This window comes from Passer domesticus, chromosome 16 (assembly GCF_036417665.1).
Source record: "Passer domesticus isolate bPasDom1 chromosome 16, bPasDom1.hap1, whole genome shotgun sequence".
NCBI classification, from domain to species: domain Eukaryota; kingdom Metazoa; phylum Chordata; class Aves; order Passeriformes; family Passeridae; genus Passer; species Passer domesticus.
Window position 1 is genome coordinate 1791728 of NC_087489.1, and position 27400 is coordinate 1819127.

At 52.4% G+C, this 27400-nt stretch overlaps 1 protein-coding gene and 1 long non-coding RNA gene across 4 annotated transcripts; one reads left to right on the forward strand and one right to left on the reverse strand.

Moving 5' to 3' along the window:
* Positions 1–24: 24 nt before the first annotated feature.
* LOC135282258 (uncharacterized) lies at positions 25–4776 on the forward strand. The gene is made up of 2 exons (XR_010348532.1): positions 25–148; positions 3134–4776. It is a non-coding gene; the product is annotated as an uncharacterized LOC135282258 (long non-coding RNA).
* Positions 4777–8801: 4025 nt separating this feature from the next.
* On the reverse strand, positions 8802–22413 carry LOC135282168 (uncharacterized). Of its 3 annotated transcripts, none has more exons than XM_064391721.1 (6): positions 22216–22413; positions 21448–21593; positions 10546–10884; positions 9972–10112; positions 9406–9580; positions 8802–9095 (listed from the first exon to the last, which is right to left on the reverse strand). In XM_064391721.1, exons 1-5 carry the CDS (start codon positions 22298–22300, stop codon positions 9428–9430), a joined length of 864 nt encoding a protein of 287 aa, XP_064247791.1. In that variant the 5' UTR covers positions 22301–22413; the 3' UTR covers positions 8802–9095; positions 9406–9427. The 3 variants fall into 3 exon arrangements, with proteins under 3 accessions (XP_064247791.1, XP_064247789.1, XP_064247792.1); XM_064391719.1 differs by lacking the exons at positions 21448–21593; positions 22216–22413 and adding exons at positions 11812–11957; positions 12580–12766; XM_064391722.1 differs by lacking the exons at positions 21448–21593; positions 22216–22413 and adding exons at positions 11812–11957; positions 12580–12762 and having other exon boundaries at positions 9972–10109.
* Between the last annotated feature and the right edge of the window lie 4987 nt (positions 22414–27400).

Below are 27400 nucleotides of genomic sequence, written 5' to 3' on the forward strand. Positions count from 1 at the left end.
ACGGGAGCCCTTCCCTCCTGCCAGGCCAAATCATAGCTCCCTCCTGTTCCCCGGCAATTCGGTCTGCTTTCAGGGAGGGTTTTGCTCGCTGCAGGCAGCCAGTTCTGCCCCTGAGCAGCTTGGCACCTTGGAGCCTCTTCTCAGCCAGGTAAGCACTGGAAAGTACCAGCAGACAGAAGATCTTCCCTCTGCTGCTTCAGCCCAGCAAGATCAATCTCGGCTCTGTTCTGGGTCTTCTTATTTTTTTTCACGCCCTGTCCTGGAATAGGAATGACAAACCCACGTTCTGTTTGGGGCATACTGTGTAACATGTCTGTGAGGATGGAGGGAGGCAGCAGTCTATTCCTCTGTCCCTTCTGACCATCAGCCCCTGCCAGGACTTCAGACAGGGAACTCCTTCCTCCCACACTCACTGAGCGCCTGCAATTCTGCTCTGTAAACTTAATTTCATTTCTCAACAGGGACAACCCTAAGCTCTCAACAACACAGTCTATGTCAGCTGACATGGAGCAATCAGACCCTTCTGAGAATCCTTAGTGTGACCCATTTGCACTACAAGGCTGAACTGATCTTTGTTTTTGAAATGATAGAACTGCAGAGGTCTGTATAAAACTTCCTGGGAGTGTGAGTTAAACTCATTTCTTCTCAGCACGAAACGAGTGTGCTCTCTGGGGGCTCCTCATAGCACCACTCTGTCCCATATCTGGTCCTCACACAAGCACCCTTTCTCGCCTCTTCCCAAATGCCCTGACACCCAATTCCTCAGGGCTTCGCACCAGCCCAGCCCCCCAGGGGCCTCCTGTCCCCTCGGAGTCTCCTGCCACCCACTCCCTCCCACAGGGCCCTCCTGCCTTCCCATCGCCTTGCCCCGTCAGGGCCTCCGCAGCACCTCATCCCTTCACAGCCTGCCACTGCCCCGTCATCCCCTCAGGGTCTGCCCCAGCCCAGCCAACTTGCCTGGCAGCAGCACAGCCCCGAGGCAGCTCCAGAGGAGCCGGATCAAGAGGCACCTCGGAGCCCTCAGCAATCCAGACAGCAGCACACGGGCAGGAGGACACAGGTGGTGTTGCCTGGCTGGGCAGGAGGGCTTGTGGCCATCTCCAGGCACCAGTCTGGCAGGAATCCCCACAGCTCCAGCCCCTGCCCAGCTGCCCTGTCCTCAGCTGAAAGGCGTCAGCAGAACCACCAAAGGCCAAGGGGCTTCTGGCCATTTCCCTTCCCCCCTGCACACCTGGCAGCTTGCTTGCCACAAGGACCCGTTTTCCCCTCTTCCCCCGTGCCCTGCAGACGCTAGTCACCAAAGAAAGCTCCTGGGAGTCTGGCTATTAGAACACATTCTATATTTATATCCTAAAGAAGAACAAAAAAGAAGGAATAAAACAATCGGAAAGAAAAGAAAAATCCCCCCGGCTCAGATGGCCCCAGCAGACAGAGAGCCTCTCAAATCAGCTCTCCTCAGAGCTCCAGCAGCACAGCCAGCTGTGGCCCCAGAGACAATGCCGTTTCTTGTGTGCCCTGTGAAATGAATGGGCAGGAGATCTTTCTCCTTTTTCATGCCTTTATTGAAAAGAATCAGCTCAGGTGGGGAGAAATCGACGGGTCGCGCCCACGCTGCCATTGCTCCCAGGAGTGGCACGGAGGAGGAGGGTGATGCGGCTTTGTCCGCAGATCTGCAGGCAGAGCTGGGGATTCCGTCCTCACGAGAGATTAGGAGATTCTGTCTTTTTGGTCCAACACCTCGGGTTGTCTCTCTAGTCAACATCTTTTCAGGTTAGGGTGAGAATCAAAAAGGATCCAAGCAGTCACTGGACTACGCTCCCACCCTTAGACATCACTTAGGTCCCCTAGTTCTATGTTGGCTCGTTATTTTTAGGGGTTTTCCTGGAAAACTGCAAAATTGGGTGCAATGCATTTCTCATCTGCATACTAGCTCTGATGCCACTCCCATTCTCCTGGTGCCTGCAGGATTCCTGCCAAGCATCAGGGGGACAATGGTTAATCACCAACCATTAACGGGTAATTGAAGAAGAACTCTTAACAATGAAGCTAACTTAACAGCACTGGTCCAACTTGTTTTACTCTGCAAATTTAAAAAAATAGATAACTTTTTATTCATAACACCCTGCCCCCAAGCTCCTCTAAATCCCAGCTACCAGTGATGGCTCAGATGAAACAAAGGAACAGCAACAGGGGTCCCGGGGTAACTTTATTTGATGGCAGAACTTCCCCTCTTCAGTGTCCCAGGACCACGAACTGAGGGCAGACAGTAACTTATATATGGGGGCAGGTCCCAAGGGGAGGATATGATCTTTAACAAAGAGAGAATCTGGAAAATTGTGAGTGAAAAACAAGGCGGGGAATACAATGTATAAACGAATAAAGAATTTCAAGGGAGGAAAAAAGTTTCAGTAAACGAATGGAGTTTGAAGAAATATAAAACTGACAGGGAAAATTCTCAAGGGGAGGCAGGCTCAGGGAGAAACTGGCATCTAATGAAAGGAAAAGTGAGGAAAGTTCTGGGAAAAGAGCAGGGGACAAAAGGAACAGCATAAGAAAACTACAAAATTACAAATAGAACAGTAAACATACTAATAAAACAAGAAACACACCACAACAAGGGAGGATATGTCAGATCCCCTTGTAGGAACACCCAGAATATACACCCAGGGAGGGAATGGTAGCCAGGACTAGAGAGGCCCTGCCTCTAGCCAGGTAGAGGCCAGGGAAAATTGTGTCTGTCTTTTGGGCTGTGTGGATGCCTGGCACATCAGAGCCATAGAAATACGAGGCTTTTGCTGACACTGGTGCGCAGTGTACTCCAATCCCATCAGGACACGTGGGGACAGAACCCGTTTCCATTGCTGGGGTGACAGGGGGATCGCAGCAGTTGACCCTGCTGGAAGCTGAGGTGGGTTAGACTGGGAAAGAGTGGAAGAAACATCCTATTGGGACTGATCCAGAGGCCCTGTGTTTTCTGGGCATAGATTTCCTCTGGAGTTGTTATTTCAAAGACTTTAGTCAAAAGGACTCCGGTAGGCTTTTGGAATAGCTGCTGTGGAGGCAGAGGGTGTTAGGCAATTGAAAGTTCTTGCTTGGGCTGTCTGAAAATCCTTCTGCTGTTGGGCTCTTGAAGGTAAGAGAACAACAAGTACTAATTGCCACCTCAAAGATGCATCACCTGCAATATTGGACAAACGGAGATGCCATGATCCACATCCACAAAATGATCCGTGAGCTGGAGGGCCAAGGCATGGTCAGCAAGGCCCACTCACCCTTCAACAGCCCCACTTGGCCTGTGCATGAGTCTGATGGAGAATGGAGATTGACTGTGGACAATTGTGCCTTGAATGAAGAGACTCCCCTGCTGAGCGCTGCTGTGCGGACACGCTGGAGCTCAAGTACGAGCTGGAGTGCAAGGCAGCAGAGTGGTACACCCCCTAATTCAAGTCATAATAATTTGGAGGGAGAGGGCTATTTCTCCATTTCAGGAAGATTCCCAGCTTTCTTGGAAGGCATGTGTCTTTTAAACTAGGACAGTCTTCTATCATTAATGGAGAAATTGACCTAGGAGGTAAAGGAACTCGCAGAATTGCAGCTTCAGCCCTTGCCTGGGAGTTGTTTCTGATCTTCACAAAACAGGGGCTTCTATGGATTGAAGAATAGTCTTTGAATGATCTCTACAGACCAGCTTTTACCTCCCTCAGAGTGCTCCTTCCCACAGTATGTCCCACCAGTCTGGCACAGTTTCTGTGCAGGTGACATCCACTGCCACCAACAACAGGACCACTTTACCCACCACCAGTGAGAGGGAGCATGGATCATTCCATTTTTCCCCACATAAGATATGGAGCTGAAATCCCTGTTGTAAATCCTGCCAATTCTTTCTGAATCTGTACATAGAAGCAAAGACTCCTTGCACAGAATGTACCTTCTTGGAACCCTGGTGATCAGTGGCACAAAGTCTAGCGGTGGACCCTGGAAGGACAATGCTGAGTGCAGTCCTTTCTGACACCTTTGTTAGTAAACTGGGTGATGGGGTGCCCTAGTGTAATAAATAGCTGTGATTCATGCAGATACAATTGAAACAGTAATTAATATTGATACAGAAATTAATATCTAGAAATAATAAAATGGTTAAAGGTGTAATGCCAAGAAAGAAAGGGAGAGGAGGGCCCCCTGCTCTTCTCCTGCTGATGTTCAGAAGAGGAAAAAGCAAAAGATAACTATTACTAAATTTAGTTGGAAGAAGAAGAAAATTTGGTTGGACATCCAGAAAAATGTTAATTATATGAGATTTATTGCTTTGATACTAGAACATCATATTGGCTTGTATGATATTAGCTTTGGTTTACATTATACCAGCTTGGTGCGCAGGTGTAATCCAAAAGGTGAATCAAAGGACATTGAGGAAGAGGAGAGGCCTTCATCAGAGATGACCCCAAAGAACAGTGCGACCACCTAAATATGGTGGAGCATGCGTAGTAAAGGTGATGGTGAGGGTGTAGATACAAGTGTGACAAATCAAAAATGGGAGGAGATGGTGATGATGTACAGTATAAAAAGGGGAATTTTGGGCTTGGCAATTCGTACGTGAGGGGACAGGGGTCAAGCCCTGCCCACCATACCCCACGCATACCCCACGTGGTTATTTTTTCTTATGCGCTATTATAAGAACCAAATTATCCCTTATCATAACCACATTATATTGTCAATATTTTGAGTGTATTCAATTTTATATATTTTAAGCTACTTAATTAAAATTGCTACTACATTTAATTTTGTTTGGGTTTCTTTTATGATGGGGTAATTGGGCAAATATAACACTACGGTGAGAAGGAAGTGAGTTTTTTGGGAGGTTGTGGTCAAACCAATCAGTGCTTGGATTTGAATATTGGCACCTGGATTGGCCACTGAAGGTATGGACTGCCTCAGAGAACACAGGGGGTTAAAAGAGCAGAGAACTCCCAGGAGAACTCTCTCTTGGTCCCGGTCAGTGGAGGAGCTCAGAGCTCCCCTGCCCAGCCAGGGCTGGGTGGCGGAGGGGAAGCCATGCGGCCGGGTGAGGTAGGCCGGAGCCTTGGGCAGAGCAGGGGGTGAAGGCCTTGCCAGATGGAAGGGTGGAGGAGCCTGAGAAGCATCGGGCCCCCCTCCTGTCCCCTGGGAGATAGGGAGAGAGAGAGAGAGAGAGCCAGTGCCTGTGCTGCCTTGAAATTCAATATCATGGACTGGCAGCACGGCCGGCCAGAAGGAGACGTGGGGGATGCAGCACTGAGAACCGGCCTCCCTGGGAGTTCTGGGCAGACACAGTGAAGATTTTAACCCTTTTCTTCAATAATGGAAACCTTACAAATCCTGATCCCTCTGAATCTGAATGAGGAGAGAGAGAGAGATGAAACCAGAGGAAATGGGGAAATGGGCAAGTGTGATGAAAGTTGGTGCAAGTGAGAGATGTCAGAAGACGTGAGAAGAATCCTAGGTGGAAGGAGATGATGGAGTGGCCTTGGGCTGGAGCCTTTCTTGTATAGCCATGGACAGACCCATGTTTTTCATGTGACCCAGAGACTGCATTTAGTGGGAGGCAATGCCTTGAAGCCAAAGAGAGTGCGGTGAAGCAGTGGCGTGAACAGAGACGGCTGAGGAGGGTGTGGGATGCCTTCTGTCTCCGTGGAGAGGAAGATCTCTGTTCACGAGGCCCCTCAGCCCCAGGGGGTAAATTTGGGGGGGACTGGTGTCCTGAAGCTGAGAGACTGTTGCTTTTTTGGAACTGGTGGAGCATCCTTAAAAGGGGAACCCTAAAAGAAGTTCTGGACCATGTGCAGTGGTGAGAGCACTGGAAATGGAGGGAAGAAGTACCGAGGGCAGATGTTCTCTGAGCACTGCCACGAGTGACATGGAAACACAAGAGGTTTCAGCTGTGTTCCAGGGGAAGCCTGTGGTGCAAGGGTGGACTCCTCTCTCCCTGATGGACTTGAGAGTTGATTATTTGACCGGTGGTGATGGACTGGAAGTTGATTATCTGAGAGATGGTGACTGGGTGAAAATCTAAGGTTTTATTCATGCTGTGGAGGAAATGGGGGTATTTGGAGGTGTCATGGTTTGACTTTGGCACAGTGCTAGGGCCCTCCTGGCAGGTGTATTTCTAAAATGGTTACTGTGAGATGTGACCCGGAAACAGAACAAAGCAGGCTCTCACTTTGGGATGGAGGGAACAAAACAACACTTTATTAATTACACTATTTAAAAGGAACACACACACAAAGCTAAGAAATGAAAACCCTCCAAATACATTCCTCCTCCCCCCTCTCTTTTCTCCACAGAATGAAATAACAGCTTAGATTTCTACCCAGTCACCATCTCTCAGGTAGTCAACTTCCAGTCCATCACTACCCCTCAAATAATCAACCCTCAAATCCGTCAGGGAGAGAGGAGTCCCCCCTTGTACCATAGGCTTCTCCCGGAAACACAATTGAAATCTCTTGTGTTTCCGTGTCACTCGTGGCACTGCCCGGAGAACATCGGCCCTCGTGACTTCTTCCCTCCATGTCCAGTGCTCTCACCACTGGACACGGGCCAAGACTGCTTTTAGGGTTCTCCGTTTAAAGATGCTCCACCCAGTTCCAAAAAGCAGCAGTCTCTCAACTTCAGGACACCAGTCCCCCCCTAATTTACCCCCTGGGGCCGAGGGGCCTCATGAACAGAGATTTTCCTCTCCATTGAGACAGAGGGCATCCCACACCCTCCTCAGCCGTCTCTGTTCACGCCGCTGCTTCACTTTTGACTCCAAGGTATTGCCTCCCCCTAAATACAGTCTCTGGGTCACAGGGAAAAACATGGGTCTGTCCATGGCCACACAAGAAAGAGTCCAGCCCAAGGCCACTCCATCATCTCTTCCCACCTAGGATCCTTCTCACCTCTTCTAGCTTTCCTCATGCTTGCCCATTTCATCTCTCATCTCTCTCTGCTCATTCTGATTCAGGAGGATCAGTATTTGTAAGGTTTCCATTATTCTACTAAGGGGTTAAAATCTTAGTTGCTGCCTGCCCAGGACTCCCACAGCTGCCAGGCACCTTCTCTCGCCGCATCCCCTGCTTCTGGCCGGCCCTGCTGCCAGCACAGTCTCTATCACTCTCTCCTGGGGGGGCTGCCCAGACACCCCAGGTCTCTTCCACCCCTGCACAGTCTCCTCCACCCTGCACCTTTGGGGCCCTGGCCTCCTCCCCACAGGCCGCATGGCCTCCCCCTGCCCCAGCCAGACGCAGCTGGGCAGGGGAGAGGTCCAGACTCCATTTACCAACGCCGGATTCCCAAAGGGAAAGTTCTCTGGGAATCTCCTGCTTTTAACCCCTGTGTGTTCTCAGAGGCATATCCAAACCTCAGTGGCCACCACAAGTGCCAATTACAAATCTGGCCACTGATTGGTTTGACCACAACTTTTCCAAAAACTCACTTCCAGGTCAAACCGAGACAGGAGGGTTTTCATTTTGAGTTCTGTGTCTGTTCCTTTTTAGATATTGTAGTTACTAATTTTTTTTCCTTTATTCCTAGGTTGGAGCCTGCTTTGCTCTGATTCTGATCACACCTCACAGTAGCTACTAGGGAGAGTATATTTTCATGGGGGCACTGGCATTGTGCCAGCACCAAACCATGACGTGGGGCCAGGCTGTGCCCTCCCACAAACCAGGAGGAGTGGCTGATCTGCCAGAGAGGAGTGCTGCCATTCAGAGGGACAGTTCAACAAGGGTGGCAGTTCAATGACAAGTGCTGAGTCCTGTCCTTGGGAAGGAAGAACCACAGGCACCTGTATCTGCTGGGGGCCACCCAGTTGGAAAACTGAGGTTTGGCAGAGTTCTGCTGGGCACCAGGATGCCCATGGGCCAGCAGTGTGCTCCTGCAGCAGTGCAGAACAGCGTCCTGGGCTGCACTGGGAGCTGTGTCTCAGCTGGCAGAGGGAGGGGATCCTTTCCCTCTGCTCCACAGCAGAGAGGCCAGCCCTGGAGTGCTGGGCCCAGAGCTGGGCTGCCCAGTACAGGAGACAGGGACAGGCTGGACAGAGTCCAGCACAGGGCCGTGAAGGCAATGGAGGGACTGGAGCATCTGTGCCATGAGGAGAGGCTGAGAGAGCTGGCACTGGCCAGCCTGAAGCAGAGCAGGCTCAGGGCATCTCATGCCTGGGGATAAAAACCTGGGGAGAGGCTGCAGAGGAGACAGGGCCAGGGACAGCTCCAGGGGCCTCGGGCACAAAGTGACACACAGGAGGGGCTCTCTGAGCTCAGGAGACACTTGTGCACTGGGAGGGTGGCTGAGCACTGGTGCAGGTGCCTGGGGAGGTGGGGGAGTCTCCATCCCTGGAGAGACTGAAAAGCCACCTGGACACATGCTGGGCAGCCGGCTCTGGGTGGCCCTGATGGAGCAGGGGCTGGGCAAGGTGACCTCCAGAGGTGCCTCCAGCCTCCCCCAGCCTGAGATTCTGTGACTCCGAGAAAAAACAGGCTGCAGTTTCCTAAGGGCAAATGAACAAGCTCCTCACATGGCAGGATTCTCCTGCCCTCACCAAAGTGGTGCATGGCACATGTGTCCCTTCTGCAGGTTCCTCCCTGGAGTGAGGATGCTCCTCAAGGTCACGCCTTGAGACTGAGAGAAAGGTTTGCCCATGGTCATGGGTTTGGGTGAGTAGCATCAATCTTTAAGAATTGGTTTTTGCTGGCTTGACTGGAATTGCTTCAATGTTGTTTCAGATATAATGCACTATACTGGAAGTTACAGGTCTCTGTACTGGGCAGTAAATAAGCCTGAAAAAGATCTTTTAGTTTAATTGTGATCAGAATAAACTCTTTATTTCTCTATCAATATATCCTTCATCCTATGGAACACAGTTGTATAAAGGTTCAATTACTATTACCTATGCTATCCTATACTATACCACCTTTAAACATAAACTACTGACTACGTCTAAAACTGCATCCAGCTGGCTCCTCTCTGAGATGTTCAGGAAGCAAGGAGGTCCCTTCTGCACCTTGTGTCTCCTGCCTGCTCCCTGCACAGCTCTCCAGGTGGTGCTGTCGGTCTTGGGCCAGCTGTGACTGCAGCAGGGACACCTGAAAGAGGCACAAGGCCCGGCTCAGACAAGCCCACGCTGCCAGGAGCACCTGCAGCCCCACGGTACCGGCTCTTGGGGCACACACAGCCTCCAACTCCAGCCCTCAGCAACACTCTGCCCTTGGGCAAGGGGAAAGGAACAGGCTCCCAGACACAACAGAGCTCAGAAGATCAACAAGTCCAGTTCAAGGCTGGCAAACCCTTCCCACGTCCATCCACCTCTCAGCCACCACAGGTATATTAGAGAGACTTCCAATGGGATTTAGGAACCCAGCTCTGCTTTCCAAAGCACACATTTGGGCCACTGACCCTCTTCTCCACAGGCTGTGCATCAGCACGAGGGCTGCTGCTCCCCTGAGCTACTGGAGGAGTCTTCTATTTCAAAAGTTGACCAGTTTCGATGGGCAGACTCGTGGACAGGGAATATGAAGTAGTCTGGGAGGAACATTCTCCTAAAAGCTCTGATTCTCCTGTCAGGTTCCACCTGCAGATTGGATGGGAGAGAGGGTCACAGAAAACTCTCAGCAAACACAGAGCAAAAGGACCTCTGGACATCAAGGCAAGGAGATCCCTACTCTGAGACCCTGAAGTGCACCAGACAACACTGGGGGCAAAAAGCTCTCGCTGGGGGCTGTGCAAGAGAGGCCAGTGTGTGTGTGCAGGGACACGGGGCCAGGGAGGGAGGCAGTGGAGTGAAGGTGCCCTTGTGAAAGCCATGGGCTGCCACAAGAGAGAGAAGAAACAAAGGGGTGTGCCACAGCAGGGACAGGGAGAGGCAAGGGAACAAGCAGAGGTCTCCAAAGCGCTGCCTGGGCTAACGTGCCATGTTCCAGAGGAGCCTGAGGCTCTGCAGAGGCAGCGAAAGCCCAATTTACCTGCTCGCCACTTCTCCTGGGCACAGTGGAGAATTCAGGCCTCTCTCTCTTTTCCTCCTCTGCTGATGCAACTGGCTCCTTAGGTTCCAGGCTGGTCCCTGAGCCACGAAACAGCTGCTCCTCTTGTGCTCCAAGAGCCTGCTGGGTATTCAGAGAGGAGATGATGCCCATATTTCAAAGACCACAAAAGCTGTCCCTCAGAAATCTCCATCATGGAAAGCATCCTCAGAGCACCAGCAGTGCAGCTGCTGTTCAGCCTCTCGATACTAAACTCGGGAGAGTTTAGTCCATCACTCTGCTCATCTGCTCCATTCCTTTGCACACCCAATGTAAACCCCCATGTGCTGCCTCCCCTTTTGTGGGCACAGAAGCACCACATCCACCTGCCCATTTTTTGGCCTGGAGCTGATTTGAACAGCAAGCTCTGGAGCTGGATTGGTCATTCCAGGAGTGCCAGGAAGCAATCAGGCAGGCAGTGATCTCTGGCTGGAGCCAGGCAGACAGACAAGGCTGCCTGCTGCAGCCCGGGCTACTTTACCCAAGCATGCCTGCAGTGACAGGGACAGAGACCCACCTCTTCATGGGAAACATCACTGGAATAATTCAGGGACACTGGAGTAGAATGAAAGTCAATGCCATTGTCTGCCTGAACACAATGTTTTCCCTTCAGGAATGCCAAGTGATTCTTCAGAGCCCCTTTGGCAATTTTACACTTGGCCAGTGAAGCACTCCGAGTGCTCCCACTTGTTCCTTCCTTCAAAGCAGCAGCACCATTCTCCAATTCTTCTTGCTTGGTTTCCTTTTCAGTGTCCAATAGTTGTGTAATTTTCTGCTGATTTGGCATGTCAAGGGCATGCATTTCATTCTCCTTTTCCAGATGTCTCATGTGCTGCTGGTACAATTCCTGTTCATGCTGCAAAACAGGGAGAAAAAGGGTCACTCATTCCCTCTCAGTTTGCTTTTCATACCAGATCTGGACTCCTGCTGCAGGGGCAGGCACAGGCTGCCCCTCTCTCTTTCTCTGGCCCTCGGGATGCTGCAGACCTTTGCTGGGCCCCCCCTGGTGATGCTGCATCTTTCCCAGCTGGCTCAGCCCGTCCCAGCTTCCTTTCTGCCCTTCCCTGACCTCTTGCAGCTCCACTCCAGTGCTCCTTTGGGGAGGAGCTGCCAGAACTGCAGCCAGGATTTCAAGTCCACGCTAAGCAGGATTCAGGCAGTGCCAGGAGGATGTGCTCTCCATCAGGGAGGAAGGGAAGAGCAAACAGCCCCATCCTTTCCTTTCCTGGGGCTGGGCTGACAGGAGTGGTTTTCCACCTCTCCTGTGCAGAGTTTCCATGGCTCCATCCCCGAGAGCCCCACTGCCCTCTCTGGGAGCAGCAATGGCCAGATCAGTCTGTCATTCTCTGCTGCCACTCAGGACGAGTTGTGCCCTTGCATGTGGATCAGCACTTGGCTTTCCTCTCTTCTCTCCCCACTGGCTGCTCTCAGATGGCCAAGGCCAAACACCTTTCTGTGAACAGCAAACTTGTGACTCTCCCCTCTCTTTCCAGATATTTAGAAATCCAAACATGGGCTTGGACACCGGGAATTCCCCAAACCATGCAATGTCAACAGAGACAGTGAGGACATTGAGAACTAAAGCTTCTTGGGCACAGAAGCCCAGCATGGAGGAAATGTAGCACCCTCAGCATTAACTGCCTTTGCCATGACTACAACATCTTTTCCTCCTTATTCAGAAGGATGCAATTAGAAAAGTTGAACGGGAAAAAGGTGCTCCTTAGAACTGGTAACACAAGGTCCAAACATAGCTGGGAAATGGCCCTTTGTGGCATCTGCCAACCTGAACTTCGTTCCTTTCCTTCTCCAGGTTTTCCAGTTTCTTCTGCAGAGAGTGACGAAGAATCACATCCTCTTCCTTTTGGGCAATGGTGTCTTTCTTCTGGGAACGTTCCAGAGAGATTTTCAGGTGTTCTGCCCTCAACATTGCTGCAGGAGGGAAGGGAAAGGAGGAGGGGAAAAGAAAAGTAAACTGATGTGCATCCTGCAGAGACAACAGCACTGTCTTCTCTAGCGGCCTGTGTTTGCCAGGCCCTACACCACAAAGGCTCCAAAGCTGACAGAAATTAAGGCAACTTCCCACCAGAGAAAAAAAGCAGGAATGAAAGGGGCAAGGTTGAGAGGGATAGGAACGTGTGTTTGCTCTTGGCCTTCTGCAGAGTGAGCAACCCAAGAGAGACAAAGGAGAGGGGATGCCTGTGCAGCCCTGCTCCAGAGAGGCCAATAGCCTGGAGGCTCTGGCAGGGTCTGGAGATTGGGGCAATGGAGCTGAGGCATCCAGCTACAGCTCCTCAGCACAAACACGGCACCTGAAAGGCACCAGCTGTGCATGGGATCAGCCCCAGCACAGCCAGATGGCACTGCCAGCCACAGCATCTTTCTCAAGAGAAAGCTTTCACTGGCACTTGGATGGATAAATCTCGGCTGGTTGTTTTTCCCCTTGGCCATCTCTGGCCATCTCTCCTTTTCCTCTCTAAGGCATCAGTAAGAACCCCAGGGGTGAGACAGCATGGGGCACTGGGTGGGAGAGGTGAAGCTGTGCCTTGCTCACTTTGCTCCAGCTGTTTCAGCAGCTCCTTATTGCGAGCCCTGAGATTGTCTCTCTCAGCCTGTCTCTTCCTCAGCTCCAGCTCCATGGCCTGACACTGTGAGGCAATGGCCTCTGCTCTTTCCTCAGAGCTCTGGAGCCTCACACACAGCTCAGACTCCTCAGTTGCCAGCTGCTTCTCTCGAGATTCTTGGCAAGCTGCCTTCTCCCTCACTGCCTCCAGCAGGGCCCAGGCCTGGAAGATGGATGCACAGAGCCTCAGGGACAGGGCTGCGCCTGAGGCCATTGCGTGGCCAGTAGGGTGAACAACAAAGGAGAAATTTCTTCAAGCCAAGAACTGATGGCACAGAAGCAAGGATTGCAATAGAGACCAATGGAGACAAAACAGGGAAGTGGAGGCAATGGGCATCCTTGGGCTGCAGCTCTGAACTGGCTGTGCTGGAAGTGCCCTGCCCAGCCTGCCACAGCCACGGCTGTGTCCCCACATTGCTCAGTGCCCGGCACAGGCACCAACTCTGTGTGGGACAACACTGCTAAGAGAGGGACAGAGAAGCTCCAGAGGAGTCTGCTGCTGCTTCTCCTGCCAGATCTCCTGATGGGACCCAGGAGAGGATGGGGGAGATCTTCTGCAGCAGACACCAGATCCAGCCTTGGCCTCAGAGTGCAGCAGCAGCCCTGGGCAGAACAGGGCAGCTGTGGATGCTGCTGGGAGGGGAAAGGGGTTGGGGCCTCCAAGGCAGAGGTGCTGCTGTGTGTCTGTGGAGAAGTGGATGCCAGTGCGCAGCTTACCCGGGTGTTGAGCGCCATCAATTCTCTTCTATGCTCAGAATAGAGCTGCTCTGTCTCCTGAAGAGCAGATTGACACTGAGATACAGAATTTTTCAGCACCATGTTCTGTTCTTCCAGTGTTCTAAGGCACAGGTTATTTTCCTCCACAGTCAGAATCAGCCTAGAAGGGAAGCAAACAACTCATTACTATATGATATCACATTTTATGAACTCTTAGGACTGGCACCACCTCAGGGAAAAACTGCTCTGTCTGATGAGGTTTGTCTAAACATCTTGGCTGTTTGTTTCCCCTGCACTCCCAGCCCAGCATGTGCCTACTCTGCTTTTGTCCCTGAAAGAACAGGCAGTTCCTGCCTACATGCCCTACCTTCCTATTGAGATGGCAATGTGAATACAAACCTAACAAAGTCTTGCAATGAAGACATTAGGGGAGAGCAACAATTTTCTTCTCACTAACCAGGCTCCAAGGCAGGGAGCTTTGGTCAGCATGGAAGAGACATTTCCTTCCCCCATCTTACACATCCACGTAGGAGGAGCAGCACCCTACAGCCAGGGGATCTCTGGCAAGTTCCCTAAGATTTACCAGCACCCATCCTGCTTTCAGCTGGAGAAAGAAAAGCCAAAGTGGCAACAGAGGCTTGGAGCACAACCTGATGGAAGATGCAGAAGGTTCCAGGCAAGAAGGAGCAGCCTGCCTTTCCTTTGTCTTCTTCTTGGAAGAAGAATCCTGTGGCACTGAAGCCAGGCAGGACTTGATCAGCTGGAGGAGCCCCCCATACCTTGCTCCTGTTTCTTGCATTCTTTGCACAGTCAGAAATGCCTGGGACTGTGCAGGGTGGCAGGGACCCTGCTTGACTCCCTCCAGGCACCGGGGCACATTTGATGAGGAATGATGCAGCAGAGACATTCTTGTTTCTGGGCTGCCTCCGAGGGCAGTCTGGCCTAGATCAGCAATCAGGGCCTTAAGATGGTTCTGCCCAGAAACAGCATCAGATGCCAGGCTGATCCAGATCCCAAAGGCTTCAAGTTACAGGACCCAAGGTGGAGCTGATGGATGCATCCAACTCCTTCCAATGCAGCTCGGGCAGTGTCAACACACCCACCTATATAACACATTTACCACTAGAGGGAATGGGCTACCCCAAAAGCCTTTGTCTTCAGAAAAACTCTAACTGAACACTTAGAAAAAAATAAAATGAAAGACAACATCCAGGCAATGAGGCGTGTCTGCATGGAGAGTTCAGAATCTGCCACTTGGGAAATGCAGCCAGAGCCCCTGGCAGGTGCAAAGATGGCAAAGAGGGAATCCATTCACCACAATTCAGAGTCCCACAGGCTTTCATTTACCTGGCTTTTTCCCTCTCTAGGGCATTGACGGAAGCCTGCAATTCTGAATTCTGCCGTGCCATTTCTTCCCACTGGATCCATTTGCTCTCCAAGTAGTCCAGATGTGCTTGCAGCTCCTTCTTCTGATGTTCTGCTTTTTCCAGCAGCTTCTGGACATGCTCAACCTCTGAGAGCTTCTGCCTGGACTCTTCCTGGGCCTCCCTCACATCTTGCTGGGCTCTCTGCACAGTCTTTTCCTGGCACTCTCGGCAGGCTGCCAGCTGAGATGTCAACTCTGCCACCTCCAGTCAAACAGAACAAAGCAGTCAGAGGCCACAGCCACAGCTTGTCACTGTCAGCCACAGCACGGGCTGTGAGCAAAGGTAGAGGACAACTCTGCATTTCCCCCTGTCCTGAGAGCCCCAGATTCACAAAGGATATGGCCAACTTGTTTCAGTCTCTAAGTGGCCCACCACCAAGGGCACCGGAAAAAGCACCTGCCAAACCAGGGCTAGCAAGAAGAGGCCAGCAGGAATCCATGCTGATGGTTGCTGGCCAACAGGGCAGAGGACGAGCCCAGCTGTCCAGAGCAGCAGCTGACATTCAGCAGAGCACTGAGTGTCCTTCAGAGCAGCTGCCATGGAGCCCCCAGAGCACGAGACTGCCCCAGGGCTCCCCCCTGCAGCCGCTGCTCTGCCGTGGAAAAGCAAGAAGGCCACAGACCCCTCACTGCATGACTGCAGTGCCACTGCTCCTTCACTCACCTGCTTTTGTAGAGCCTCCCTCTGCTCAAGGAGCAGATTCATTTCCTCTTTGAGGCCGTGCAGCTCTTCCTTGTGCCTCCTCTCTGCTGCCTGGACTTCACTGCGAGCTTCCTGAAGCTCAGCTTGCAGATTTGCCTTGATGGTCTGGCAACAAAATGCAGAGCAACTTCCTGGGATTTGCCCTCAGGCTCAGCTCTTTCCACTTGCTGCCTCAAAATCCCATTCTTTCAGCTGCTTCTTTTGGCTTCTCTACCCAGCTCTGCTTCCCCTGCAACCCTTCCTTCCCGGGGCTGAGCTCTGCAGCCTACCAGGAGCTGTGCTCCCAGGGCCTGGGGCAGCCCTTGGCTCCTCAGTCCCAGGAGCTGCCTTTTGTGCCCTTATCACTGCCCTGCCCTCCGTTGCCTGGCTACTCACACTTAGCTGCCCCTTCTCTTGCTGCTCTTGCACCTCCTGCCTGAGCTGCTGGACCTGCTGGCAGGCTCGGCTGAGCTCTCCCTGAGTTTGGAGCAGTGCCTCTGATAAAGCACTCTTCTCCTTCTGCTCTTCCAGCAGGACCTGCACAGAAGGAAAGAGCAGAGGGCTTCACACTTCTCCTGCAACACCCGTGTGGCAAGGGGCAAAGGCGGATGGGCTCACGTGCCCTCAGAGCACTTGGCTGCTGCTGCCCTGGGCCACTGCCTGCCCTGGGGGAGACACAGCTTCCCAGGAAGTGACTTAACACACAGCCCAGAAGACATCTCTGGGTTACTGTTCAGATATACCCCAGGCAAGTCTTTAAAAAGATTTTGCTCTTGTCACTGCTCCTGCTGCGCCCACCCCGTGCCCACAAAAGAAAAGTCCTCCAAACTCACTTAGGCTAGGAACACCTACCAGCACACACCAAAAGGGGAGCAGAAAGAGAACACTGAAGATACCCTGAGGTGCATCTTAGAACAACAGAGCACAAGAGCAGCACAAAAATCTCAGCTGACAGCTGATGTCTCTGCCTGGCTTCCTAAGAGAGGGCTCATTCCTGGTGCCAAAGACAGCCCTGTTCAGCTTGCACCTCCCCTAATTCAATGTAAAAGACACGGAGGCCATGCTCCACACAGCCCCATATCCTGCCATCTCCCACAGCTCCCGCCTTGCAAAAAATCACACCAGTTCTCTTCTCACAATCATTACCTCTCGCTTGGCATTTTCAAATCTCATTAATTCTTCTTGTTGAGCCAGCAAGGTAGCTACTTTCTGTCTCATCTCCAACAGCACCTCCTTGTGCTCCCTCTTTCTCTCTGCCTTCTCTTTTTCCCATTGCTCCAGCATCTCCTGCATCTCTGCACGGTGCCTTTCACGTTCACCTGCCTGAGGAGGAGAGGAAAAATTTGCAAGATGAAGTCCCAGGCAAGCTCCTTGCTGAAAAATGTGAAGCTTCATCTCTCCCACAATCCCCAGCTGGAAAAGACAACAGCGATGGCTTTCTGTACTCCAGAAACCGTGTCCAGTCAGGGGATTCAAAAGGAGGCTCAGCAGGTGCAAGAATCACAGACTTGTGGAATCTCTTCTGTTGGCAAAGACCTTGCCAAGCACTGAGTCCAAGCATTGAGTCCAAGCACTCAGAAAAGGCGGTGTCACCTTCCCCTCCCTGATGCCCCAGCCACAAGGACTGGACGAGCAGGGACAATGGGCCTGTCCATGGCTTCCAGCCCAAAGCCAATCCCTCTGCCCACCATGGAAGCACAGCAAGAAAGGAACTGAGTTCCCACGCCTGCAGCCAGCAGCACTGTTGGCATCTGCTCCACGTTGGCATCTGCTCAGTGGCAGGTGGGACTCGGGGATGATCCTGCCCTGGGCTGCCACGCTTTGGGTGGGCACTGCCCAACCTGCTCTGGAACTGCTCTTACACCCTCACTGAAGCTGTGGCTGCATTTACTGTCCCAGCACCATCCCGGGGGCCTTCACGCACCTCCAAGTCCGAGCTGCTGCCTCTGCTGTCTGGACCAGCAGTGGGAGGCCTCTGCCAGAGAACTGCTGCCCTTTCACACCCTCAGCCTCTGCTTGTGCTACACCAACCCACAGGGCTGGCTTGGTCAATTCAGAAGAAAATTGGCCCCTACCAGGTCTTCCAGGAGCTTCTTTATTTCCACTTGCTGAGCTGTTCCCTGAGGCCTGAGGCTTTTGTGATGCTGCTGCTGTGCCTGCAGGAGTTCTTGAGCTGTGTCTTCCTGTTCCTGCTTCCTGAGAGCTCTCTCTGCTTCCAGCTCACCTTGCAGGCATTTCACTTGTCCTGCAAAGACCAACAGCAAGAGTCAGAGTCTTTACAGACTTTACTGACCTCAGGCCCCTTCAGTGCCTCCAGCCCCACCACTCCTAAGATGCTCTGTGGACAGAGGTGGATTTACAAGGTGCTTAGCTTCTCTAGGCATGAGCAGCACCACAAATGAAGCACACGAGGTTCTCACCTTCTATCACCTCTTTGTCCTGTGTGACTGTGAGCACCTGAGCCTCCAGATGGTTCCTGGAGATCTCCAGCTGAGCTATCTGCTGCTGAGCAGCAAACAGCCTGGATTCCAGGCTCTCCTTTACTGACCTGCAAGTTGCAAATATGGAGAGACATGAGTTGCTTGCTCCAGACAGCCACAGCTGGATATTCCAGGATGATGTGGCTCAAGATCCCCACACCTGAGTATGGAAAATGGGTCACCTGGAAACTGGTCCAGAGAAGGCACATCTGTGCCATTTCAAGAGAGAGCAGGACCCTCTGAGGGACTGCCCAGGCCTCCCTTATGGCCTGGCACAGCACAGACTGCCCAGCCCAAATTGGCCTCCACAGCCAAACCTTCCGTTGCTGTTCCTGACCTATGACACTGGCTAGCTGTGCCCAAACAGGCTGGAGCGACGAGCAAAAGCCCAGCCCCTGCTCACAGCCCTTCTCCCATCAGCACTTCCAAGCTGCTCTGCTGGGGGACACAACAGACTCTTGTCCTGGCTGAATCCTGACTCTTTAATGCTCTTGATAATGGACATGAAGGCACATCATCTTCCAGACACCCGGTATTTAAGAGGCTTCAGAACTACTTTTCAGACACAGTAAAATCTCATGGTCATGGCAGCACTTGCAAAATATCAGAACATCTCTTTGTCTCAATGACAACTTGCTGAATGCAGAGATTGCAGTTTCAACTCCTGCAAGGTCATGGAGTAGATCTGCTGCCTTTATTTTAGTGTTGCTGGCCAAGCAGGCAGTAGCCCAAGGGACTTGTCCTTCCTGACAGAGTGAGAGGGACCATCCAATGGGACCTTGGCCGGTTTGGCAGCGGGCTGCCCATCAACAATCAGCAAGAATCCCCAGAGGCTGTTGAGAATTCCAAAGAGCTTTCCCTGCTGTTCTCTAACCAGCTCCAGGTCCTGTCCCACACTTCTCAAGAGTGCGCTGGGAAGCAGAAATGGCTCAAGATTTTCAGCAGGAGCCTCTGGCTTCACCCTGAATGGCAGCGTGCTACTCCCAGCGTGCCAAGGGAAGGGCCTGGAATGCTGAAGGTGAAGCTTCAGTTCTGAAGATCAGGATCATGTCAAGCTACTCAGAAAGGAACAAGGGATGCCCAGAATGCCCAGAAGAAGCAGCCAAACCCAAGAGAAACTTGAGGTTTCACTCAGCATCTGCATGGTTTAACTACTGCTCAGTTCAGGGCTGGGTGGATTGCTTTTGACTTCCCACAGGAGTTGCTCAGCAGCACAAAGAGGAGCCCAAGGCTCACAAGAGCTTTGCTGGCTTTAGGTGGCCGAAAAATAACCTTCAAATTGTGGCTTTTTTCTTCTTGAGATTCTTCCATATTCTGTCCACGGCATGTAAAAACATCTGAAAAGGCTCAGCTCCTGCCTTTACCTGGTCTCTGCCAGCTGCCTGGAAAGATCTTGTCGGAGCCACTCTGTGGCTGCCAGTCGGCCCTCAAGCTCAGCCTTCTGGCCCAGCAGCTCCTCCTCTCTGCATGCCTGGGCTGCTGCGTGCCCTTGGTCAGAGGATTCCCAGCTCAGCTGCTCCAGAGACCAGCTCGATGACTCCTCCTCCTGGGAAACCTGCAAGTGGGACAAGGTACAGCTGGAGCCCTTCCTCGGGAGCCCTGTGCAGAGCCAGCCAGCGCCACCTCGCAGGCAGCCAGAGGACAAGGAGCACCTGTGCTCTGGGCTCCAAGTTTCACAGCATCTGCCCTATGCAGATCTGATAGCCTGGGCTGCCAGAAGCCCCTGGCACTGTTACCTTGGAAGTGCTGTGTTAGGCCCTGCTGCCTTACCTGGGCCCAGACTGCTCTTTCCCAACTAACATCCCTACTCCAAACTCTGTGTTGTCACCCAAAAACACTGCCTCTTCCACAGTTGCAGATACAATGTACTCTGAGCACCAGGAGTGTAACTGATTTTCAGCCATTGATCCAAAACTCAACTCACTTTAGTCCATCACTCCAATCACCTGCTCCATTACTTCCCACACCCAATCCAAACCCCCATGGGTTGCCTCCCCTAGCACTGGCACAGGGGAAGCAGCTCCCCATGCCACAGCTTTTGGCCTGGAGCTGATTTGAACAGCAAGCTCCAGAGCTGGATTGGTCATTCCAGGCATGCCAGGAAACAATCAGGCAGTCAGTGGTCTCTGGCTGGAGCCAGGCAGACAGACAAGGCTGCTTGCTGCAGCCCGGGCTGCTTTACCCAAGCAGGCCTGCACTGACAGGGACAGAGACCCACCTCTTCATGGGAAACACCACTGGAATAATTCAGGGGCACTGGACTGGACTGAAAGTCAATGCCTCTGCCTGCCTGGATCTTTCCTTTCAGGATGTCCAAGTGCTTCTTCAGAGCCCCTTTGGCAATTTCACTCTTGTTCAGTGCAGCACTCAGTATCTGAGCATACTCCCTCCATTTCTGCAAAGCAGCAGCCCCATGCTCCCACTCCTCCAGCTTGGTTTCCTTTTCAGTGCCCAGTTGTTGCATTTGTTCCTTTTGACTTTGCATGTCAGCTTCATGCATTTCATTCTCCTTTTCCAGATATCTCATGTGCTGCTGGTACAATTCCCGTTCATGCTGCCAAAACAGGGAGAAAAAGGGTCACTCATTCCCTCTCAGTTTGCTTTTCATACCAGATCTGGACTCCTGCTGCAGGGGCAGGCACAGGCTGCCCCTCTCTCTCTCTCTGCCCCTCGGGATGCTGCAGACCTTTGCTGGGCCCCCTGGTGATGCTGCATCTTTCCCAGCTGGCTCAGCCCGTCCCAGCTTCCTTTCTGCCCTTCCCTGACCTCTTGCAGCTCCACTCCAGTGCTCCTTTGGGGAGGAGCTGCCAGAACTGCAGCCAGGATTTCAAGTCCATGCTAAGCAGGATTCAGGCAGTGCCAGGAGGATGTGCTCTCCACAAGGGAGGAAGGGAAGAGCAAACATTCCCAGCCTTTCCTTCCCTGGGGCTGGGCTGACAGGAGTGGTTTTCCACCTCTCCTGTGCAGAGGTTCCATGGCTCCATCCCCGAGAGCCCCACTGCCCTCTCTGGGAGCAGCAAGGGCCAGATCAGTCTGTCATTCACTGCTGCCACTCGGGAAGAGTTGTGCCCTTGCAGGCACACGTCCTGATGTGGATCAGCACTTGGCTTTCCTCTCTTCTCTCCCCACTGGCTGCTCTCAGATGGCCAAGGCCAAATATCTCTCTATCAACAGCAAACCTGGGACTCTCCCCGCTCTTTCCAGATATTTAGAAATCCAAACATGGGTTTGGACACCAGCAATTCCCCAAACCATGCAATGTCAACAGAGACAGTGAGGACATTGAGAACTAAAGCTTCTTGGGCACAGAAGCCCAGCATGGAGGAAATGTAGCACCCTCAGCATTAACTGCCTTTGCCATGACTACAACATCTTTTCCTCCTTATTCAGAAGGATGCAATTAGAAAAGTTGAACGGGAAAAAGGTGCTCCTTAGAACTGGTAACACAAGGTCCAAACATAGCTGGGAAATGGCCCTTTGTGGCATCTGCCAACCTGAACATCGTTCCTTTCCTTCTCCAGGTTTTCCAGTTTCTTCTGCAGAGAGTGACGAAGAATCACATCCTCTTCCTTTTGGGCAATGGTGTCTTTCTTCTGGGAACATTCCAGAGAGATTTTCAGGTGTTCTGCCCTCAACATTGCTGCAGGAGGGAAGGGAAAGGAGGAAGGGAAAAGAAAAGTAAACTGATGTGCATCCTGCAGAGACAACAGCACTGTCTTCTCTAGCGGCCTGTGTTTGCCAGGCCCTACACCACAAAGGCTCCAAAGCTGACAGAAATTAAGGCAACTTCCCACCAGGGAAAAAAAGCAGGAATGAAAGGGGCAAGGTTGAGAGGGATAGGAACGTGTGTTTGCTCTTGGCCTTCTGCAGAGTGATCAATCCAAGACATACAAAGGAGAGGGGATGCCTGTGCAGCCCTGCTCCAGAGAGGCCAATAGCCTGGAGGCTCTGGCAGGGCCTGGAGATTGGGGCAATGGAGCTGAGGCATCCAGCTACAGCTCCTCAGCACAAACACGGCACCTGAAAGGCACCAGCTGTGCACGGGATCAGCCCCAGCACAGCCAGATGGCACTGCCAGCCACAGCATCTTTCTCAAGAGAAAGCTTTCACTGGCACTTGGATGGATAAATCTCGGCTGGTTGTTTTTCCCCTTGGCCATCTCTGGCCATCTCTCCTTTTCCTCTCTAAGGCATCAGTAAGATCCCCAGGGGTGAGACAGCATGGGGCACTGGGTGGGAGAGGTGAAGCTGTGCCTTGCTCACTTTGCTCCAGCTGTTTCAGCAGCTCCTTATTGCGAGCCCTGAGATTGTCTCTCTCAGCCTGTCTCTTCCTCAGCTCCAGCTCCATGGCCTGACACTGTGAGGCAATGGCCTCTGCTCTTTCCTCAGAGCTCTGGAGCCTCACACACAGCTCAGACGCCTCAGTTGCCAGCTGCTTCTCTCGAGTTTCTTGGCAAGCTGCCTTCTCCCTCACTGCCTCCAGCAGGGCCCAGGCCTGGAAGATGGATGCACTGAGCCTCAGGGACAGGGCTGCGCCTGAGGCCATTGCGTGGCCAGTAGGGTGAACAACAAAGGAGAAATTTCTTCAAGCCAAGAACTGATGGCACAGAAGCAAGGATTGCAATGGAGACCAATAGAGACAAAACAGGGAAGTGGAGGCAATGGGCATCCTTGGGCTGCAGCTCTGAACTGGCTGTGCTGGAAGTGCCCTGCCCAGCCTGCCACAGCCATGGCTGTGTCCCCACATTGCTCAGAGCCCGGCACAGGCACCAACTCTGTGTGGGACAACACTGCTAAGAGAGGGACAGAGAAGCTCCAGAGGAGTCTGCTGCTGCTTCTCCTGCCAGATCTCCTGATGGGACCCAGGAGAGGATGGGGGAAATCTTCTGCAGCAGACAGTAGATCCAGCCTTGGCCTCAGGGTGCAGCAGCAGCCCCGGGCAGAACAGGGCAGCTGTGGATGCTGCTGGGAGGGGAAAGTGGTTGGGGACTCCAAGGCAGAGGTGCTGCTGTGTGTCCCTGGAGAAGTGGATGCCAGTGCGCAGCTTACCCGGGTGTTGAGCGCCATCAATTCTCTTCTATGCTCAGAATAGAGCTGCTCTGTCTCCTGAAGAGCAGATTGACACTGAGATACAGAATTTTTCAGCACCATGTTCTGTTCTTCCAGTGTTCTAAGGCACAGGTTCTTTTCCTCCACAGTCAGAATCAGCCTAGAAGGGAAGCAAACAACTCATTACTATATGATATCACATTTTATGAACTCTTAGGACTGGCACCACCTCAGGTGGTGCTGCTCTGTCTGATGAGGTTTATCTAAACAACTTGGCTGTTTGTTTCCCCTGCACTCCCAGCCCAGCATGTGCCTACTCTGCTTTTGTCCCTGAAAGAACAGGCAGTTCCTGCCTACATGCCCTACCTTCCTATTGAGATGGCAATGTGAATACAAACCTAACAAAGTCTTGCAATGAAGACATTAGGGGAGAGCAACAATTTTCTTCTGACTAACCAGGCTCCAAGGCAGGGAGCTTTGGTCAGCATGGAAGAGACATTTCCTTCCCCCATCTTGCACATCCACGTAGGAGGAGCAGCACCCTACAGCCAGGGGATCTCTGGCAAGTTCCCTAAGATTTACCAGCACCCATCCTACTTTCAGCTGGAGAAAGAAAAGCCAAAGTGGCAACAGAGGCTTGGAGCACAACCTGATGGAAGATGCAGAAGGTTCGAGGCAAGCAGGAGCAGCCTGCCTTTCCTTTGTCTTCTTCTTGGAAGAAGAATCCTGTGGCACTGAAGCCAGGCAGGACTTGATCAGCTGGAGGAGCCCCCCATACCTTGCTCCTGTTTCTTGCATTCTTTGCACAGTCAGAAATGCCTGGGACTGTGCAGGGTGGCAGGGACCCTGCTTGACTCCCTCCAGGCACCGGGGCACATTTGATGAGGAATGATGCAGCAGAGACATTCTTGTTTCTGGGCTGCCTCCGAGGGCAGTCTGGCCTAGATCAGCAATCAGGGCCTTAAGATGGTTCTGCCCAGAAACAGCATCAGATGCCAGGCTGATCCAGATCCCAAAGGCTTCAAGTTACAGGACCCAAGGTGGAGCTGATGGATGCATCCAACTCCTTCCAATGCAGCTCGGGCAGTGTCAACACACCCACCTATATAACACATTTACCACTAGAGGGAATGGGCTACCCCAAAAGCCTTTCACTTCAGAAAAACTCTAACTGAACACTTAGAAAAAAATAAAATGAAAGACAACATCCAGGCAATGAGGCGTGTCTGCACTGAGAGTTCAGAATCTGCCACTTGGGAAATGCAGCCAGAGCCCCTGGCAGGTGCAAAGATGGCAAAGAGGGAATCCATTCACCACAATCCAGAGTCCCACAGGCTTTCATTTACCTGGCTTTTTCCCTCTCTAGGGCATTGACGGAAGCCTGCAATTCTGAATTCTGCCGTGCCATTTCTTCCCACTGGATCCATTTGCTCTCCAAATACTCAGGATGCACTTGCAGCTCCTTGTTCCGATGTTCTGCCTCCTCCAGCAGCTTCTGGACATGCTCAACCTCTGAGAGCTTCTGCCTGGACTCTTGCTGGGCCTCCCTCACATCTTGCTGGGCTCTCTGCACAGTCTTTTCCTGGCACTCTCGGCAGGCTGCCAGCTGAGATGTCAATTCTGCCACCTCCAGTCAAACAGAACAAAGCAGTCAGAGGCCACAGCCACAGCTTGTCACTGTCAGCCACAGCAAAGGCTGTGAGCAAAGGTAGAGGACAACTCTGCATTTCCCCCTGTCCTGAGAGCCCCAGATTCACAAAGGATATGGCCAACTTGTTTCAGTCTCTAAGTGGCCCACCACCAAGGGCACCGGAAAAAGCACCTGCCAAACCAAGGCTAGCAAGAAGAGGCCAGCAGGAATCCATGCTGATGGTTGCTGGCCAACAGGGCAGAGGACGAGCCCAGCTGTCCAGAGCAGCAGCTGACATTCAGCAGAGCACTGAGTGTCCTTCAGAGCAGCTGCCATGGAGCCCCCAGAGCACGAGACAGCCCCAGGGCTCCCCCCTGCAGCCGCTGCTCCGCCGTGGAAAAGCAAGAAGGCCACAGACCCCTCACTGTATGACTACAGTGCCACTGCTCTTTCACTCACCTGCTTTTGTAGAGCCTCTCTATGGGCAAGGACGAGATTCATTTCCTCTTTGAGGCCTTGCAGCTCTTCCTTGTGCCTCCTCTCTGCTGCCTGGACTTCACTGCGAGCTTCCTGCAGCTCAGCTTGCAGCTTTGCCTCCACATGCTTCCTGCTCATCTCCAGCTGAGCTATCTGCTGCTGAGCAGCAAACAGCCTGGATTCCAGGCTCTCCTTTGCTGACCTACAAGTTGCAAATACAGAGAGACATGAGTTGCTTGCTCCAGACACCCACTGCTGGATATTCCAGGATGACGTGGCTCAATATCCCCACACCTGAGTATGGAAAATGGGACACCTGGAAACTGGTCCAGAGAAGGCACATCTGTGCCATTTCAAGAGAGAGCAGGGCCCTCTGAGGGACTGCCCAGGCCTCCCTTATGGCCTGGCACAGCACAGACTGCCCAGCCCAACTTGGCCTCCACAGCCAAACCTTCCGTTGCTGTTCCTGACCTATGACACTGGCTAGCTGTGCCCAAACAGGCTGGAGCGACGAGCAAAAGCCCAGCCCCTGCTCACAGCCCTTCTCCCGTCAGCACTTCCAAGCTGCTCTGCTGGGGGACACAACAGACTCTTGTCCTGGCTGAATCCTGACTTTTTACTGCTCTTGATAATGGATATGAAGGCACATCATCTTCCAGACACCCGGTATTTAAGAGGCTTCAGGACTACTTTGCATGACAGTAAAATCTCATGGTCATGGCAGCACTTGTAAAAAATCGGCAAATATCTTTGTCTGAATGACAACTTCCTAAATGCAGAGACTGCAGTTTCAACTCCTGCAAGGTCATGGAGTAGACCTGCTGCCTTTATTTTAGTGTTGCTGGCCACGCAGGCAGTAGCCCAAGGGACTTGTCCTTCCTGGCAGAGTGAGAGGGACCATCCAAAGGGACCTTGGCCGGTTTGGCAGCTGGCTGCCCATCAACAATCAGCAAGAATCCCCAGAGGCTGTTGAGAATTCCAAAGAGCTTTCCCTGCTGTTCTCTAACTAGCTCCAGGTCCTGTCCCACGCTTGTCAAGAGTGTGCTGGGAAGCAGAAATGGCTCAAGATTTTCAGCAGGAGCCTCTGGCTTCACCCTGAATGGCAGCGTGCTACTCCCAGCGTGCCAAGGGAAGAGCCTGGAATGCTGAAGGTGATGCTTCAGTTCTGAAGATCAGGATCATGTCAAGCTACTCAGAAAGGAACAAGGGATGCCCAGAATGCCCAGAAGAAGCAGCCAAACCCAAGAGAAACTTGAGGTTTCACTCAGCATCTGCATGGTTTAACTACTGCTCAGTTCAGGGCTGGCTGGATTGCTTTTGACTTCCCACAGGAGTTGCTCAGCAGCACAAAGAGGAGCCCAAGGCTCACAAGAGCTTTGCTGGCTTTAGTCGTCAGAAAAATAACCTTCACATTGTGGCATTTTTCTTCTTGAGATTCTTCCATATTCTGTCCACGGCATGTAAAAACATCTGAAAAGGCTCAGCTCCTGCCTTTACCTGGTCTCTGCCAGCTGCCTGGAAAGGTCTTGTTGGAGCCACTCTGTGGCTGCCAGTCGGCCCTCAAGCTCAGCCTTCTGGCCCAGCAGCTCCTCCTCTCTGCATGCCTGGGCTGCTGCGTGCCCTTGGTCAGAGGATTCCCAGCTAAGGTGCTCCAGAGACCAGCTTGATGAATCCTCCTCCTGGGAAACCTGCAAGTGGGACAAGGTACAGCTGGAGCCCTTCCTCGGGAGCCCTGTGCAGAGCCAGCCAGCGCCACCTCGCAGGCAGCCAGAGGACAAGGAGCACCTGTGCTCTGGGCTCCAAGTTTCACAGCATCTGCCCTATGCAGATCTGATAGCCTGGGCTGCCAGAAGCCCCTGGCACTGTTACCTTGGAAGTGCTGTGTCAGGCCCTGCTGCCTTGCCTGGGCCCAGACTACTCCTTCCCAACAAACATCCCTATTCCAAATTCTGTGTTGTCACCCAAAAACACTGCCTCTTCCACAGTTGCAGATACAATGTACTCTGAGCACCAGGAGTGTAACTGATTTTCAGCCATTGATCCAAAACTCAACTCACTTTAGTCCATCACTCCAATCACCTGCTCCATTACTTCCCACACCCAATCCAAACCCCCATGGGTTGCCTCCCCTAGCACTGGCACAGGGGAAGCAGCTCCCCATGCCACAGCTTTTGGCCTGGAGCTGATTTGAACAGCAAGCTCCAGAGCTGGATTGGTCATTCCAGGCGTGCCAGGAAACAATCAGGCAGTCAGTGGTCTCTGGCTGGAGCCAGGCAGACAGACAAGGCTGCC

Coding starts and splice junctions, on each gene's coding strand:
- LOC135282168 (XM_064391721.1), bottom strand. CDS start 22,300: ATGGAGCTGGAGCTGAGGAAGAGACAGGCTGAGAGAGACAATCTCAGG. Junction 21,594..22,215: donor GCTGAAACAGCTGGAGCAAA/GTGAGCAAGGCA, acceptor TCCCTCCTGCAG/CAATGTTGAGGGCAGAACAC. Junction 10,885..21,447: donor AGGAAAGGAACGATGTTCAG/GTTGGCAGATGC, acceptor CCTGTTTTGCAG/CATGAACAGGAATTGTACCA.